We start from the raw sequence: 18,190 nt of genomic DNA, 5'->3' as shown, positions 1-18,190 counted from the left end.
CGACCTCTTGACTCTTAGGCAGGCCCAGAATTTTGCCCGGACTCCCTCCTGGCTAGCTGTGGTGCACTAGCCCCCTTCAGGCTGTGTTCACGCAGCCAACCCCAGTCCTCTCCCTGGGATGTGACTTCGGTTAACATTTATCACGTAAGAAAACAAGACTCGGTGACTTAAAACAGAAACCGTTTATTATTTCTCATATGTCTGTAGAGATTGGCTGGGGGTCAGTAGGGTGTTGGCTCTTCCAGGTTGGGCTCAGCCAGGCGGCTCTGGTCCACGTGTCTCTCATCCTCCTCCTGGCCAAGCCGCCATGTTCTTCCCACAGCGATGGTAAAGGTGCAGAGGGTAGGCGGACACACTCGACCCGTCTTAAGGCCTGGGCTTCGGACTGGCCTGCTATCACTGCTGCCTCATTCTGTTGGCCAAAGCAGTTTCCAAACCCAAGCCAAAGGCTGGAGAAATGTATTCCACTCCTTTGATCGGAGGAACTGCAATGTCATTTATGTGGTGAAGCTGGTGAATATAGGGAGGGATAAGAAACTGGAACCACAATGCAATCTGCCATAAATAGTAATAAACTGCTACTTTTCCAATACTTACTGTGGGCCAGGACTATGTATGTATAATAATAACTAACATTTATTTAGCACTTACTGTGAGCCAGACGCTTGTACGCGCTTGACATGAATTGTTTCATGTCATGCTCACAGCAGTGCTATGATATTATAGACCCTAAGGTCATTCCCAGTTTCCATCCAAGGAAACGGGAGGAGGGAGGTTTAGGGACTTGCTCAAGGTCAAAGCCGGGTAACCCTGCTTGAGCGCCCGGGCTCCAGCGCTGTATGTGATCTGTTACTATCGTCAAGGACTTTTGAGAATACGGAGGCCCAGATCACTTAAGGGACTTGTCTGCAGTCACTAGGTGGACACAACTTTAGCATCCTGGCCCACGTGACTGCTGACTGTATTCTTCCCACTGCGCTGTCGGCCAGTGAGTGTTAATTGAGGAATGTAGCTTTATTCTGTTCACTGACTGCGATGTGGTCAAAGACATAAAATCCAGGTATGAGACTGAAGCTGATCACCTGTTGTTTGTCCAGAACCCTCCAGTCTTGTTAGCTTTCGTCTCAGTCCCAGTGACAAACTCTAAATGTGAAAGATGTTCCTTTTGCCACTTGTTGATTAATATTCCTTGAAAAAAACTTATTTCCATATGCGTAGCCCACAGAGAAGTGTCAGCAGTTAGACATGCTAATCAGAAAAAGGCTTTGTGTTTTAGTGAAGGTTAATTAGACCCATCAATTTTTTTTTCTTTAAAACATTAAAGCAAAATAATGTAATTAGCTATTTTTTTCCTCTCTACTCCCAGAGGGCAGATGTAAATGTTCTACCTAAATGAAGCTACGTATTTAAATTCATCCAGATTTCTTTGGAAGTTTTGTACATCTTTCTTCTGCCATATCAGCTTAGAGCTACAATAATTTAATAAGTTTTTCCTAGGGTGAAATTGGATGCCCCTTATCGATCTTACACTGAGGGGGCATTCAATTACTCAGTCTGAAGTGGTATATCTGGGTCTCTCAATTACAATTTTGTTATAAACGGCTTGCTGTTGATGCTCGGGGTGCGTAGGTTAATAGGGGCCATCCTAGCCAGGGCTGGGTAACTGAACGCTTTCCATTCTGGGACCAGTTATGTGATCTCTTACAGTGGTACTAGGTTCCCACAATTACAGCCTGCATCCACAGGGCACAGTACTGAGCCCAGGCTGGGGAGCAATCTCACTGAAATGTATACCTGCGAACTCTGGTTTAATACCTGAATGGTATTAAATGGAGCGCCAAGGGTCCTGTCTCATCTGAGTCCACTGGCACCAAAACGTGGACATTCCAGACAGGTGAAGTGCAGTGATATCCGTTGCTTATTTCTTAAGAAAGAATAACCTTGAGTGTTAGGTTTCGGAATGACTGTTCTTGGGATAATTTGTGGCATATGGAAAAGGCCAATCCAGGAAAAAAGCAGCAGTCCATTTTCCTTTCAATCCGGTCACATGAATTTTTCTTCGCTGAGTTACGTTAGTTCATAGTTATATTTATTCTAAAGATCTGTTTGAAAGCATACATAGTGTGCCATCTATGTATTTGGGCAAATACAAATACTCTTGGTGTCTGGACAAATCCTAGCCCTGACCCAGCCTTCCAGGCCTTCCACAGTCTTGTCCCTGCCTTTTCTCCCATCCGTTTCCCCCGCCCACACCTGCCGCCTAGCCCAGCGGTCTGCTCTCCTGGTGGTCCCCATGAGCTTTGATCTCCAGCTTCTCTTCTTCATGGGGCCTTTACTTCCCTGATCTCCACACAGCTGGCTTCCTTCTCATCATTCAGAGGTCCCCTCCTGAATTAGGTCTTCCCTGGCCATCCTCTCAACTCTGTCTCCCCTTCCTCTAAGGCATCAGCTCTCCCAGGGGATGGAGGCCAGGGATGCTGCTAAACATTCTACAGTGTACAGAACAGCCCCTGACAACAAAGAATTATCCGGCCCTGGTGTGGCATTGAGAGCTCCTGTTCAAGGGTTTCCTTGTTTGCTCCCTTTATATTGCCTTCCTACCCTTTATTAGCATCTGAGATGGTGTTATTCATTTGTGACTTTTTATTGTCTGTTGCCCTGCAGCCCCTAACTCCTGGTGGAATATAAACTCCAGGTGGAGAAAAGCCCTCCCTGTCATGGTCACTCCTGCACCATTGCTGTCGAGGCTGACAGGGGTGGCCTGGAAGCCTCCAAGCTCCAGGTCCTGCACTTACAAAGCTCGCAGCAATGCGTTCACCTGATTATATGGCTGTTGCTTTTATTTTTTTGAATTTATTTAGTAAATTTATTTATTTATTTTTTATTCTTGGCTGTGTCGGGTCCTTGCTGCAGAGCGTGGGCTTCTCATTGCAGTGGCTTCTCTTGCTGCGGAGCACGGTCTCTAGGCGCGCGGGCCTCAGTAGTTGTGGCTCGCGGGCTCCAGAGCGCAGGCTCGGTAGTTGTGGTGCACGGGCTTAGTTGCTCCGTGGCATGTGGGATCTTCCCGGACCAGGGCTCGAACCCGCGTCCCCTGCATTGGCAGGCGGATTCTCAACCACCGCGCCACCAGGGAAGCCCTGGCTGTTGTTTTTAATCAAGTATTTGACATACTATATGCTGGCCATATGTTTTGATGGAATTTGTAAGTGTAAGATAGTTTTACATTTTTTTCCTCCAAGAGAGCACCCCCCGGGGTTTTTTCCCACACCAACAAAATCTCCAACTCTTTAGACACCAGCTGGGGGTCCTACAATTCAGTTGAATTCTTACAGTAACTCCCTGGAATTAGCACAGACTTCACGGGTCAAGGGCTCAGTCCTCTGAGACTGCCCCCACTTCAGGCCCCAGTCACAAGTCTTGAGTCCCCACGCTACGTACACGTCTGTCCTAATTGGCTGCAAATTCAGAGGTTCCCACGGCCCCCTCCTCAGGTTCCATAATTTGCCAAAATGATGCATAGAACTCAGGAAAGTGCCTTCCTGACTATTACAAAGGAGATAATACAAGAACAGCCAGATGGAGGAGATGCACGGGGCAGTCTGCGGGGAGGGTCTTGGACCTTCCATGCCCTCTCTGGCTGCACCACCCACCCAGCACTGCCATGGGCTCACCAACTCGAAAGCTCTCGGAATCCTGTCATTTAGGGGGTTTTATGGAGGTTCCATTGTGTAGGTACGAGTGATTAAATCTTTGGCCATTGGTGATTAACTCAATCTCCAGCCCTTCTCCCTTTCCTGGAGGTTGGAGGGGCAGGGCTGAAAGTTCCAAGCTTCTAATCAAGGTTTGGTCTTTCTGGCTACCAGCCCCATCCTGAAGCTGTCTGGGGGCCCCAGCAATAGTCACCTCACAAGCATAAACTGAGGTGTGGTTGAAAGGGGCTTGTTATGAATAACAGAAGGTGTTGGCCCTGTCACCCGTCACTCAGGAAGTTCCAGGGTTTTAGAAGCTCTGCGCCAGGAACAGGGGACAAAGACCAAATATGTATTTTTTATGACATCACACGCCCCATCACATCCTGGTTTCAGGCCTCCACACCTGGACTTGCATCTCGGGCAGTGCCCAGTGCACAGTCTGCCTTCAGAAGGGATCTGGTGAATCACGGAAGGGAGGAATGAATGAATCATAGGAGAGTGTTTCTTTGAGGCCCTTAAGGCATCTGGAATTGTCTCCCCAGTTCTCTGCTTCCCATTTTACATTTAAAAAGTGAGACGTGGGGCTTCCCTGGTGGCGCAGTGGTTGAGAATCCGCCTGCCAATGCAGCGGACACGGGTTCGAGCCCTGGTCTGGGAAGATCCCACGTGCCGCGGAGCAACTGGGCCCGTGAGGCACAACTACTGAGCCTGCGCATCTGGAGCCTGCGCTCCGCAACAAGAGAGGCTGCGAAAGTGAGAGGCCCGCGCACCGCGAGGAAGAGTGGCCCCCGCTCGCTGCAACTAGAGAAAGCCCTCGTGCAGAAACGAAGACCCAACACAGCCAAACATAAAAAAAAAAAAAATTAGCTTATCGTTATCTGCATTCAAAAAAATAGTTCGAGCAACAGCAACTTTAATTTTCTTTTCTTTACGTGAATTCCCTGCATTTTTTACATTGAACAAGCAATGCAGTCCAAAATGCAGCAGTCCCCGCCCCAGGAGCCCAGAGAGCCAGTTTCCAATCCTGGCTCAGGGGTGACTGGAGATGAGAGCTGGCTGGAGATGAGGAGTGTGAGGAGCTGCGCCCAGGTCCTTCGTCTGAGAAGTCTGACAGGACACGAAGGAGCCACCTCAGCAGGCAGCAGGGGCGCGTTTGGCAGGGGTAGGGGACCCACATCTGCATTCACCGAGGTTTTGCTCCAAACCGCAGTCCTGCTTTTACATATCAATTCTGGGTTCTGTGGGGATGTTTCTCTTGTTTGCACCACAGCCAAAACATAAAAAAAAAAAAAAAAAAAAAAAGTGAGACGTGGAGTGGGAGGTCTGGCTGGAGGGTGCAGCCTGCCCAGGGGACAAATCCTCTGGCTCGCCACGTCCCAGGCCTCTCGGTTGAGACTGTCAGCGTCTCTGCCTACTCAGGTCTATTTGTTTATTTTGCTTGTCAAAGGAAACCTTTGTTCTCGTCGAGGAATGTTTTGCCCATCCTGTTGGGTCCGGATTTTGTACATTCTTGTCTTGGAGCTTCAAAGACCATGTTTGGAAAAAAAATTGAATTAGGCCTCCTGTAGCCAGAGAGACAGAAGGGTGCGACTGGCTCCCCACTGCGATGCTGGTTGGAGCCTCATTTTAACCCCACTTGGCCTTGTTTTTGGCGTGTGAAAAATGTTTTCTTGGCCTAGTGAGGGGGTTTCCAAGCAGGGGAGCTTGCCCTGTTGTTTCTCCTGGTGGGGAGAATTGTTTGTACCCAGTGGTGGGTCAGGGGTGGTTGAACAAGTTGGGGGGCAGAGGTTTGAGTCTGGAGGCTCCCGGCACGTCCTTCCCAGTGCTCTCTGGGACGAGCCGGCGGCGGAGCCCGAGGCACTGGCCTGGTTCCGGGCCGAACCCTCCCACGGCCCCTGCTCCTCTGTGCTTCTCAGAACTGCTCTGACCCGTATCTCAGCCTTTGCTCACTAGCATTCTTCAAACTGCTGCCTTGAGACAGTAGTGAGAGTTCTCTGGCCAATTATGTTTTGGAAACGTTGTGTATTATATTCTTCTCCTGTGAAAAGTCCTACTCTAAAGAAGTCTGTGTAGTTTGGTCCATCTCGCCTTTTCTCCAGGTAATTTAAGCACTGAAGACCTATCGACAACACGCAGGACATTTTGTGGAAGACATTTTAGGGAACTGCTTGGCTATTTTTTGGTCATTGTGTTTTGACAAAACGTGGGCCTTTCGGTCCAAGGGAAGGGACTATTTCTGCTGGTGAGTTCTGACTGTTCAGCCTTTCAGCCAATATGAGAGGGGGCTTAACGCAGGGTTAGTTCATATCACCTTCTCTAGGATTGTTGGAGGGGTGTGTGTATGCAGAATCGGAGGTGAGTCTGCCACCCTTGGGTAACTCTCAGGTGCTAAGGAAAAATAATGGGATGGGATCACCCATCCTTGATTCCACTTCAGATGTTCTTGGCATTCGTTGACAATTAAAAAATGAGCGTAATGGTCATTGATGATGCCCTTATTATTCATGTTATCTACCTTTTATGGGATGCTAAATATGTGTAGGCATTATGCAAAGTCTTCACATGCATTAGCTGATATAGTACTTGTTACACACTTGAAAGGGAGGTACTTTTCATCCTCATTTGACTGGTGAGGAAACCAGAGCTCAGAGAGGTTATATGGCTGGCTCAAGGAGCTAGCTAGTTAGCATTGTTATACCACTGCTGGAAACTAAGGAGGTCTCCTTTTTTTGCTCTTTTTACAACACCCACAAAGAAGTGTCATTTGGGCAACAACACATTTTATAACCGCAGGATTCTCTTAGTGGATTTGGAAGAATCATGTTTTCCCCAGGATGATGGAAGTGAAAAATTGTTTTAGGGTCTAAAGTGTTCTGTTGCTCAGGGGGATACTGCATGTTGGATTTAATTGCTTAATTACTTAAAGTCAAAAAAATTTTTAACTAGGATACATTCTACTGAAGGAGAGAATCATTTCAGTGTTTCTAAATTTTCATTAACTTTTGCATCCTAAACTAGTAATAAATGCTAGCTCTAGGTTAAGAGACTATTGGTGCCGCTGGGAGGGTAAAAACCATTTTCTCTGCCTGCTCCCACCCTAAACATCCTCCTTCTTGGATTTTTTGTTGACTTAACAGCACTGATACTTCAATTCATCTCTCAAATTGATAGTTACTGACTGTGCATGAATCTGAGAATGACTGCAAGTCCTGGGATAGGGGGCGTCCAGTCGCTTAGATGTGTCAAGGCACAGGCATTACAGAATATGTCGGTTGTGCAAAGTAGGAGGTGTTTAATATGGTGCTGGTGGCGCTGGTGTTGGGGCCACATCTGGAGGCAGAGACCGAACTCCAAAGCCAAGCACCAAAGAACCGAAAGCTCTCCCTTTATCCTATATGATTTTCTGTAACTTGCTGGTGACCCAGTCGGCTTAGCTAAAATTGAGAAGTGGAAAAGAAGCGTGAAGGTCTCTCCTTGGAAGATGGTCCTAGGGTTATTGCTATCATCACATAATGTAATAAAACCTCTTTTCGTTGTTGTTTAGGTAATCTGACATCTCAAAGATTTTGAAGAGGAAACATTTCAGAGGAACACAGGCTGTGAAAGAAGAAATCTTCATGGACTCTGTGTGGATGGTGTGCCAATCCATCCTTCACTGAGGCCATGAGATCTTCTAATCCCTTGGGTGTTCCCATGTTCTCCAGTGAGAGCTCCTCCACTTCTTTTGGTGCCATGGGAAAAACCTGAAGGACGGGAAGAATTGCTCCCGACCTTGTGGCTTTTTCCAGGATTGCAGTGGCTCTTACAGACCATGACAATTGGAGATCATTCGTGTTGTCTCTCGGAGTCGAACCAAAGAACACGCTTCCTCATTCTCCGGTGTTTTAGCGCCTGATCATTTTTATATTTGTTTCTGTTGCTTGTGCCTTTCAACCATCGTATGTGATCACGAGACGTCCTTGACGTTGTCCAGCACGACTTGCAGGCATCCGGACTCCGTGGGGGCTCGCCCATGGCTCGGCGGGCCAGCAGTCCAAGGGTATTACGATGAGGCACTGCATTAATTGCTGCATCCAGCTGTTGCCCGACGAAGCACAGCCACAGCAGGGCAGCTGCCGAGGAGGCCCCCATCACAGTCGCCAGGAGTGCCCCACGTGCAAAGGAGAAAACAAAATTGTGTTTCGAGTGGACGGTAAGCAGATGCTTGCCGTTCTCGAAGTGAGGGCTGAAGGGAATGAGAGCTGGAGTGGGTTTTTGCGCTTCAAGAAGGGGAAGCGATGCAGCCTCGTTTTTGGATTGATAATAATGACGTTGGTGATGGCTTCTTACATCCTTTCTGGGGTCCACCAAGAGCTTCTGATCTCATCGCCTTTCCATTACGGAGCCCTCCCCAGCAATCCCAGCTTGACGGATGGTGAAAATCCGAGTGACGCCAGAGAGCATCATCACCAGCCCTCTGTAAATAATATTTCGTACGTGAAGGACTATCCAAGCATTAAATTAATTATCAACAGCATCACAGCCAGGATTGAGTTCACAACCAGACAGCTCCCAGACGTGGAGGATCTCAAGAAGCAGGAGTTGCACGTGAGTAGCCTGGTGCTCATCTCTGTGGACTGATTTTTAAAAAATTGCTGCCTCCTTTCCTGTCACCACCTTTGGGAAGAAAATGACCCCAAATTTCTCAAGTGTAGCAATGGTAATTTGACAGCCTTAACGGATGAGAGTTCACTGGGAGGTCCGTGCCCACGCTGTTAGCCCAGAGAAGGGAATTCTGTACTGAATGGCGCAGCAAGCAATGTTGAAGGACGCTCCTCCTAATAATTCCTTTCCGGAACTTTTTGCTTGAAATGCGGCCCTGGCAGTTAAAGTTGCTTTTGGAGATTACCGTCATCTTGTTTCTAGTCTGTCCTGATCACAGTGTTTGTCTCTAACGGCCATTTAAATATCCAACTACATAGTCAAAAGTTCCAACTCTAATTTCGTTAGATTGCTGTGTGTGTGTGTGTGTGCGCGCGTGTGTGTGTGTGCAAGATAAATCATGGGAGAATGGAGTTTGATTGAACTTTTATTTTCATTCTCTCCAAATTTTCTTTTTATTTGGGGTTAAGGAAAAGCATGGTCATTGGCTGTTTGCCAAGTTTTGCTTTTAGTATTTAGTCATCATCCAATAATACTTCCAATGTGAACGCTGTAATAAGTCTCCGGACAGGATCATACTGTGGACAGAATGTGCTTGTGCTAGGGGGAGGGGGAGGCTGTGACGAGGTGAGAGAGTGGCATGGCCATATATTACACTACCAAACGTAGGGTGGATAGCTAGTGGGAAGCAGCCGCGTAGCACAGGGAGATCAGCTCGGTGCTCTGTGACCACCTAGAGGGGTGGGATAGGGAGGGTGGGAGGCAGGGAGGCGCAGGAGGGAAGAGATATGGGGACATGTGTATACGTGTAACCGATTCACTTTGTTATACAGCAGAAACTAACACACCATTGTAAAGCAACTATACTCCAATCGGATGTCAAAAAAAAAAAAAAAGAATGTGCTTGTGCTCATGTTTTCCCCTCGGTGCGTCTCTCCCCCTTTTTGTCTTTTGATTGCAGATGTTTTCAGTCATCCCGCACAAATTCCTCCCCAACAGTAAGAGCCCCTGTTGGTACGGGGAGTTCACGCAGGGAGACGCAGGAGGGAAGAGATATGGGGACATGTGTATATGTATAACCGATTCACTTTGTTATACAGCAGAAACTAACACACCATTGTAAAGCAACTATACTCCACAGGGAGGCGCAGGAGGGAAGAGATATGGGGACATGTGTATACGTGTAACCGATTCACTTTGTTATACAGCAGAAACTAACACACCATTGTAAAGCAACTATACTCCAATACGGATGTCAAAAAAAAAAAAAAAAGAATGTGCTTGTGCTCATGTTTTCCCCTCGGTGCGTCTCTCCCCCTTTTTGTCTTTTGATTGCAGATGTTTTCAGTCATCCCGCACAAATTCCTCCCCAACAGTAAGAGCCCCTGTTGGTACGGGGAGTTCACGGGGAGGAACACCACCGACCCCTACCTGACCAACTCCTACGTGCTCTACTCCAAGCGCTTCCGCTCCACCTTCGACGCCCTGCGCAAGGCCTTCTGGGGCCACCTGTCCCACGCGCACGGCAAGCACTTCCGCCTCCGCTGCCTGCCGCACTTCTACATCATCGGGCAGCCCAAGTGCGGCACCACCGACCTCTACGACCGCCTGCGGCTGCACCCGGAAGTGAAGTTCTCCGCCATCAAGGAGCCGCACTGGTGGACCCGGAAGCGCTTCGGTGCGTCCAGCGCGGCCCCCGGCCCCGTGGCGAGGGTGCGCGTGGGGGTCTCTCACCAAGCCCCGTGCATCTGCCTCCTTCGTCCACTCGCTCCTTACGCGCACGTCGGGGTCGGGATCCGGCGTCCCCGTCAGGTTCGGGGTCGCGGTCAGGGTTGGCGTGGGAGCCCTGGGACTGACCCGAGCAGGGCTGTGCGAGGCCCCAGGAGGGATGCAGGGCGGGGAGATGAGAAAACACGCCGAGATGCAGAGATCAGACAGTTCTCTGGTTTAGGGATCCCCAGGCAGACATCCAGCAGGACCGAGCCCCCAGCCCCCGACCACCCGGTGAGCATGTACGGAGCGCCAGCGGCGTGCAGGGCGAGGGAAAGGGGGTAGGATCAGCAGCTCTTCTTGTTCGGAAGGGCACACGCAGCACCCGGGAGTGGTGGGTGCTGGCCGGGTGGACATCTGTCGGGGGCTGTCCATCCAGCTCCCAGCTCCGTGCTGTTCCTGCTGGAGCCCGGCACCCACACGCCCACCCCCGGAGGTGGCAGGAGGAAGAAAGACGGCTACATGAGCGGGGTTTCCGCTTCCTGCTGGTTCATCCCAGGGCCCTGAGCCTGTCATTGAGCTGCTTCGGGCTTCTTTTCTCTGACCTGAGCCTTCGGCTTGGCAGGGTCAGAATGAAAGCCCCAGGGAGATAATTCTGGGAGACTCTAAGCACAGCACCCCACCCCTTTCCCGCGGGGTTGGCATGCAGGCTGCTTTCTGCTCGAGCCACCCGTCCGCCCTTGGGTCACTGTTTCCTCTCCTTAACCCTTTCCCTTCTAACAGGAGACGTTTGGTCACTGGAGCTAAGGGATGACAAATGCCAAAGTTCGGGAAGCCCTCGAGGGTGGTTTCCGTGCAAAGGACCTATGTTGCTTGGAAGGGAATTTTGAAAGTTTTCCTTAGTACAGCCTAAGTTGAGACCAACTCTTAATGTGTTTCCCGACAAACGTTTGACTTAATCCCTTTGATGTTCCTCCTGGAGTGAACAGAAGCGTAAATGTGTCTTTTGTGCTTGGCAGCGCGGCTGCGGGAGCCAGGGTTTCTCTACTCGTCTGAAGAGCGGCCTCCCCTACGCAGCTCACCATTTTCCCCCGTGAAAACCAGGTTCCCACTGGCAGAGGAGAGAGAGGCACAGCGGCGTGTGGGCCTCTGGAGTCTGGGCTCCAGTGTCACCTTGAACCTCTTGCTGTTTTGCCCCTGGCTGCTCTCTCTCCACTTTCCATTAACCTTGGTGGCTGTGGTTTGTCAGTACATTTTCAAGTGAAACGTACCCACTTCTGAGGCAAGGGCAAAATTTAGGCTGCATGTGGCTGATGCCAGAATAACCCAGGTGTCCGTCCGGGGACCATCGATTCCCCTTATTGTTTGGACAGATGGACAGACTGCTTGAAGGAATAGAACCTCAGGAAGGTGCTGGTCGGCCCTGGTGAAGAAGACTCATCTGAGCTTCAAAGGATGCGGCCCATCCGATGGGCTGCCTTTTCTTTTGATCCAGCGTGTGTATCCTGACACCACTGCTGCCCCGCCCCTGGGGGGCCTCACCCGGTGCACATGTTAACCAGCCCCAAACTCTCTGTCCCGCCAAGTAGACTCGATTATAGTTTTTGAACAGGCATGCCAGCCTTTCAGTGGCTACCGTGCAGCTTAATGGTGGTGCATTCCATCCCTCGAAGTGCACGTGGCTTAAAAGATCATGGCCCATTCACAGATGCCCCTCCCTCTCTTGCAGCTCCTTGGGCTGAGCCTTGGCTGCTGCAGCTGGGCCCTTGGGCCATTCCATCCCCCCGTGGTTACTCCCCGGAAGCAATCAGCCCAGCCGTGGCAGCTTTGTCCTGACTCCTGCTTCCTGGTTCTTGTAGGAATCGTCCGCCTGAGAGATGGTCTGCGGGACCGCTATCCCGTGGAAGATTATCTGGACCTCTTTGACCTGGCTGCACACCAGATCCATCAAGGACTGCAGGCCAGCTCTGCAAAGGAACAGAGCAAGATGAATAGAATCATTATCGGTATGGCTTCCGTGTAACTCCCGCGAGGGCCCCCCTGCTTCTGCCCTGGGCCAGGCCGGGCTTCACGGCACCTGCGAGCATCTGCATGCTGCCTGCCGGCGGCTGCTGAGCATGCACTTCCCCGCTAGCCATCACTCTCACCCCCGAGTAAAATGTTCATAGTGCCTGTGCAACTTCAGTAAAGCAGAAATGTTTAGTAGACTCTCTAGTTCTGTGGAGACTCAAGCACGCCTGAACTGGCTTTTTGGAAAAGTTGCCATTTCTCTGCTTTTACTTGAGTTCAGCTTGCGTGCTTGATTCTTTTCATGATACACCCACCTGAGTAAGTTTGGTCGGGGGATCATGAACGTAAAATGAACCAGTTAGTCATCAGTTTAATTCTTGTGGCTTTTGTACTCCCTGGCCGCTGGGACCCTGTAAAGACGAAAGTGGCCTCTCCTGAAATAGACGCCACCCTGTTGCATCGTGGGTGACTAACTGCTGTTGAAAAAGCTTAGGCCTTGTCAAGCTAATGCCTTTAGACATTCAAAATGAGGTGGTTTGATTAATAGTCATTTTTTAAAAATTCACAAGAGTGTTTTATAAGAAACATATCTATTCACTCTCTCTATTGGATTCAGCTTAGGAGAAGACATTTATCCACTTACACCTCTGAAGGGGAGAAATCGAATCACATATTTTGCTTAAATTGATTACCTGAGGCAGTGATCTATTTTTTTTATTCCCCTAAATCTGTTATATTTTGATTCTCCAAATTCGGTGACTCTATTAGTGACTAAAAGGAATTGTAGGGCTTTCCTGGTGGCGCAGTGGTTGAGAATCTGCCTGCCAATGCAGGGGACGCGGGTTCGAGCCCTGGTCTGGGAAGATCCCACATGCCGCGGAGCAACTGGGCCCGTGAGCCACAGCTACCGAGCCTGCGCGTGTGGAGCCTATGCTCCGCAGCGGAAGAGGCCACAACAGTGAGAGGCCCGCGTACCACAAAAAAAAAAAAAAAAAAAAAAGATACCTGTGCAAAAACAGAATGAATTCTCACTATTATTTTTTATTCTTATTTTTTATTTTAAGCAGGATTTGAGTAAGCTAAATAAATAAATTTATTTATTTTAAAAAAATAAGGAATTGTAATCAACCATTTGAAAGGTGGATCTTTACTTGACTCCCATATCCAGGGGGACAGGCTTACATGCCTAAACCCCAATTTATTTATTTATTTTTAACTCAAAGAAATCAAGTCCTAGGAGCCAGATGAGATCACACCCTCTCACCCAGTGCGAATTGGCTACTAGCTATTTTCTTGCAGCCTTGAGTTCTAACACCCCAAATTACAAATCTTAATTAATATTTAACCGTGACTCCCATACCATATGCCTCTGGAAAAATCTCATGTTCTTAGGAAAGAGCTAAAAATATACATCCTAGGGTCAGGAAATAGAGCCTAAGATAATGAATGAAAAAGGAATTGGTTTCCTAAGTTTATTTACTTCTGGATTTAGAAATGAAAACTAAGGAATATATCTACGGCTCTGATGTTTACCTGAAGCAGAGTTTATTGAGTTTTACGGTAGATGGAAAGCTGGCATCCAGCCCTGATCGTGCCACCAGCCAGCTCTGTGCCATGTGACAAGTCGGTCTTGGTGTTCGTGAACTCAGTCTGCTCATCTGTAAAACGGGCTTGTTGGACCAGATCAGTTCTGGGCTCTCCCCAGCCCTGAAATGTGATTTAACTCTGCTTCAGCTTCTTTCGTTAGATCCTTGGTAGAAGCATACTGGTCTTTTTTCATCTTGGCCGAGGGGTCAGAGAGGGCCTTTTCTCAATGGTCTGGGCTGATGGCTGGAGCCCTGAAGGACTCAAGTGGCTGGGTTCTTTGGGCTGGGGAAAGGCCAGAGAACCTTTCCCCAGCGCAGAGAAAGGCCCCTGCCTCTGCTCTCGCGGCCACCTGGCTCTGTCCTGTCAAAGGGCTCACGTGGGGCTCTGATTGTTTATTGAATTATTGATCTTCCCCTAGATTGTAAGGTTTGAGAGGGAAGGGGATTGTCTGTCTTGTTTCCGGCATCTATCCCCAGTGCCAAGCATAGTGCCGGGCACATATTAGACACCAAATCAGAGCTTTCTGCCTGGATGGATGAAGGATGAACGAAGGAAGGATGGCCGGATGGACGGGTGGATGGACAAGCATAGAACCAGTTCATTTATGGGACTGACGGAATTTGTGCCAACTTAGTTTTAGATACTTCCCTTGTCCTAATGTTCCCTTATTCATTGTGAGTAGAATTTTCAAAGGACTTCTGAGTGACTTGTTTTTTCTGTATTCTATGGTATTATCTCTTAAAAAAAAATAGAAATAAAGATCGGAATAGTAATGCTCACCTGGACATGATTGCACATCCAACAGAACAAATAGGGCCCTGCTAACACTGCAGTACTGTGAGGTGCTCACCGCTGATCAGAGAGACTTAGTCTTTTGGCTCAGAATTTCACTGAATAAGTGACTTGGAGGTGTATCGTATAGTCCCATGTACAATGTTGGGAAATCGAATGTATAATTAATTGATTGGTTTGTTTTTCTTTCTAAATCCCTGAAGACTGTCCTGAAAAACAAAGTCAGGGAATTGGTTCAGTTATCTGAGATAGAAATGTGGAAATGTCTGTGTCTTGGCCTCTCCCCTGTCCTAGAATGTGTGTTTAACGTTATCATGCTTCATTCACACAGACTGTGATCCAACAGGGGCTAGAACCAGCTTCCCGTTCACGCAGTCAGCACTGAGTGAATGCCACCTGTGTGCAGGGTGACGGGGTGGGTGGGCACGCAGGACCGAGGTCGCACGAGCCTTCCCGCAAAGCCTTCCTCTCGTTTGGTCTTAAGAGTGTGCACTGGGACCGACCCTTGTGATTTCAAGGGAAGAGTGATGCAGATTGCATGCAGTTTCCTAATGAGAATAAATGTGGATAAAAACAATGCCGGAAGCAATAACTGTCATCGAGAGGGAGGAAGGTAAATGATCAGCGAAAAGGCCACCACAGCAATTTCAAGGAGCAAAATTATTAATCCAGAAGTTCGGATCCCCGAACTTCTCCGTCATCCCTGACACTTTCTGAAGGGAACCGTCTAGTGCAGTCTCAGCGGGCCCTTAAAATGCCACAGAGCTATGCACCGTTAGCAAGTTAAACATCGTGAAATTGGGAGGCCAGATGCTAGCAGAGGATTTTGGGCACGTCCTGGAGAGGGAGCTGGCGGGGAGAGGGGTTCTCAGTGTCGCGTGGATCACCTCGATCTCCAGATGGAGGTCATGGAGGGGAGGGGGTGACCCGGCGGCAGAGGGAGGTCATCAGCCTCCTTTTCCCGGAGTCCCGTCCGCCAGCGTGGCAGACCAGCTCACCCGCTAACACCCGTTTAAGAAGCTATCACAGCCAGGTTTGGCCCCTAATTCAGGCTGCTCTGTGGGAGCCCATAACTCAGCACTGCTCACTCGTTTTCCGTTTCCAGGGGAGGCCAGCGCCTCCACCATGTGGGATAACAATGCCTGGACGTTCTTCTACGACAACAGCACGGATGGTGAGCCCCCGTTTCTGACCCAGGACTTCATCCACGCCTTTCAGCCAGACGCAAAACTGATCGTCATGCTCAGGGACCCCGTGGAGAGGTGAGCAGCGTAGATTTCTCATTTGGGGAAAGAGAAGGCAGTTCTGAAGAACAGTCTTCCTTCTCATCAGAAACAAGATTTTGCCGCTGCTGCTTCTTTTTTTTAAAAATAAACAAGCTTAACTTGCAATGTTACTGCCATTTCTTATGTAAACATTACTCTTGGGGCAATCTTCACTGCATCTAAACAAACCGAGGATTTTCTTCTTAGCCATTTTGACCCTGGTCCGTGGGCCTTCAGCCTCGGCCGGTCGGACCTCGGGACATGCCCCTTGGGTGACGTCCGGCCATGAAAAATGCCCTTAGAATCGGGGATATCGAGGTTCTCCGCAGGGTTGAACTCCTAGAATTCCTTGTCTCCCGACTTGGTTGATGCCTTTGTCCTGTTGGCTCTGAATGTGCAAGCTCCACCTTTCCTTGAGACACCAAAAGGCAGAAAACGACAGACAGAGCTGCTTTGTTGTAGAGAGCAGGAGGTGCCCGGTGCAGATGAGGCCAGGCTAGCATGGTATTGAACCGAGGGTTGTCTGAGGGTGGCCAGGCTGGCACCGGGCGATGCTGAGGTCACTGACGACGCCTGTGTGGATGGCAGAGTCTTAGGGCTGCCAGGACTTTAAAATCATTTAGTCCACCCCTCCCCCCGCCGCCCCCGCCCCGGCCAGTACCCCTACGCCAGAGATAAGAGGCTCCAGTATGGTCCAGGAGTTCCCCACCCAGGGTGGCCAGTCCCGCTCAGACAGCTCGGAGAGAGCATCCTTCCTGTTTGGAGCCCAAGTCTGTCTTTTGAGAGCATCGACCCTTCGGACCCATTTCTTCCCTACGCAGACCATGTCTAATCCTTCTAAATGGAAGAGCCTGCCAGGTATTGAAGACGGCGGCCAGAGCCCTGTGTCTTATTTTCCTTTGAGCTAAATGCCTCTTGTTATGGGTTTAATGAATTGATTACACCCTCGCCCACAAAGATGTGTGTGAATGTGACCTTGTTTGGAAATAGGGTCTTTGCTGACGGACTCAGGTTAAGATGAGGTCACACTGGATGAGGGTGGGCCCTAATCCAAGAGCTGGTGTCCTTATGAGAAGAGAACATTTGGACACCGAGACCTGCAGGCACAGGGAGGACACGTGAGGATGCAGGCAGAGGTTGGGGTGATTCTGCCAGAAGCCGAGGCTGCCCGGGGAGGCCGGCAGCCCCAGCAGTGGGACACAGGCCCAGAGCAGATTCTCCTCAGAAGCCCCAGAGCGAACCGGCCCTGCTGACACCTGGATTTCAGACTTCTGGCTTTCAGAACCGTGAGAGAATAAATTCCTGCTGTAATAAGCCACAAGTTTGTGGTAGTGTTACAGCAGCCCTAGGACACTAATACCCCCCAGTTCCTTCCTTGGATGGCGTACATTCCTGGCCCCGTAGCCTTGCTGATGATGACAATTTTAAAAATACCTGTAGGGCTTCCCCGGTGGCGCAGCGGTTGCGCGTCCGCCTGCCGATGCAGGGGAACCGGGTTCGCGCCCCGGTCCGGGAGGATCCCACGTGCCGCGGAGCGGCTGGGCCCGTGAGCCGTGGCCGCCGAGCCTGCGCGTCCGGAGCCTGTGCTCCGCGACGGGAGAGGCCACAACAGAGGGAGGCCCGCATACCACAAAAAAAAAAAAAAAAAAAAAATACCTATAATCTCCCACCCAGATAGTCATTATTTTTATTTTGCTTAGTTTCTTCCAAAGTACTTATCTTTGTAGATAAGTGTAGTGTGTGTGTGTGTGTGTGTGCGTGCGCGTGTGCGCGTGCGCGCGCAGCTGTGTGAATATGCAGTCTTACATCTTGCTTCTTTCATTTTGAATTGTTGATTTACCTCTTTGTCCCCCTCGTGGCGTCTCCGAATGGCCCCCGGGCACCACAGTCGTCCGGTCAGAGAGCTGGATGGCCCCTTGCTCCGTCTCCACCCCTGCAGCCCTCCTGGGTCTCACCATGGGGCCTGTCTCGATGCTGCACGTGGTTCCTCTCTGCCCTCTGCACCTCCTGCAGCCTCGGGAATCCATCTGCTCTGCTAATGCGGCAGCCCTGACCTCGGAGCAGCCCGCCACGTCCTGCCTGCTGGTTCCCATACCTCGGGAGGCAGGGATTTGGCCCTTGTGCTCAGCGCGTGGGCTGGTCCCCCTCGGCTTGAGGACACTTGACACAAACCAGCCACATTCTTGTGTGGACACGATTACATAACTGTCAGCCTTGAAAGGCCTGGTGATTGATTAAGTGACCCCACGCTGCCCACTGAGGTGTTTTCACAGCTGCTCTGCCATGCCCCCCCCACCGCCCCCGGGCCGCCCCTGCTGCAGTTCACGAGGCCGGAACATTCTCTCTCGGGGGTGCTCACTGCTCGCCCAGTGTCTTCCTGTCACATCTCCCTGTTCCCCCTTCTGTGGGAGGTCACACTGCCTTGACTCCAGAGGGCCAAGAGGGTGAAGCCTCAGCCTCTGTCACTCCCTGGGCACAGAGGTGGGAGCCTTG

At 50.0% G+C, this 18,190-nt stretch overlaps 1 protein-coding gene across 1 annotated transcript in view; it reads left to right on the top strand.

Annotated features, from left to right (window-relative positions):
• CHST15 (carbohydrate sulfotransferase 15) overlaps positions 1-18,190 on the top strand; it is an 83,093-nt gene that overhangs the window by 40,920 nt on the left and 23,983 nt on the right. Inside the window, exons 2-5 of the mRNA XM_055081154.1 lie at positions 7,237-8,279; positions 9,672-10,011; positions 11,903-12,049; positions 15,538-15,694. Coding sequence (XP_054937129.1) covers positions 7,740-8,279; positions 9,672-10,011; positions 11,903-12,049; positions 15,538-15,694 — 1,184 coding nt within the window. The 5' untranslated portion in view covers positions 7,237-7,739. The remainder of the gene's footprint in view (positions 1-7,236; positions 8,280-9,671; positions 10,012-11,902; positions 12,050-15,537; positions 15,695-18,190) is intronic.

The sequence above is a fragment of the Physeter macrocephalus genome, chromosome 20 (assembly GCF_002837175.3).
Source record: "Physeter macrocephalus isolate SW-GA chromosome 20, ASM283717v5, whole genome shotgun sequence".
NCBI classification, from domain to species: domain Eukaryota; kingdom Metazoa; phylum Chordata; class Mammalia; order Artiodactyla; family Physeteridae; genus Physeter; species Physeter macrocephalus.
The sequence above is the reverse complement of the archived record's forward strand: the minus strand, read 5'-3'. Positions and strand labels throughout refer to the sequence as shown.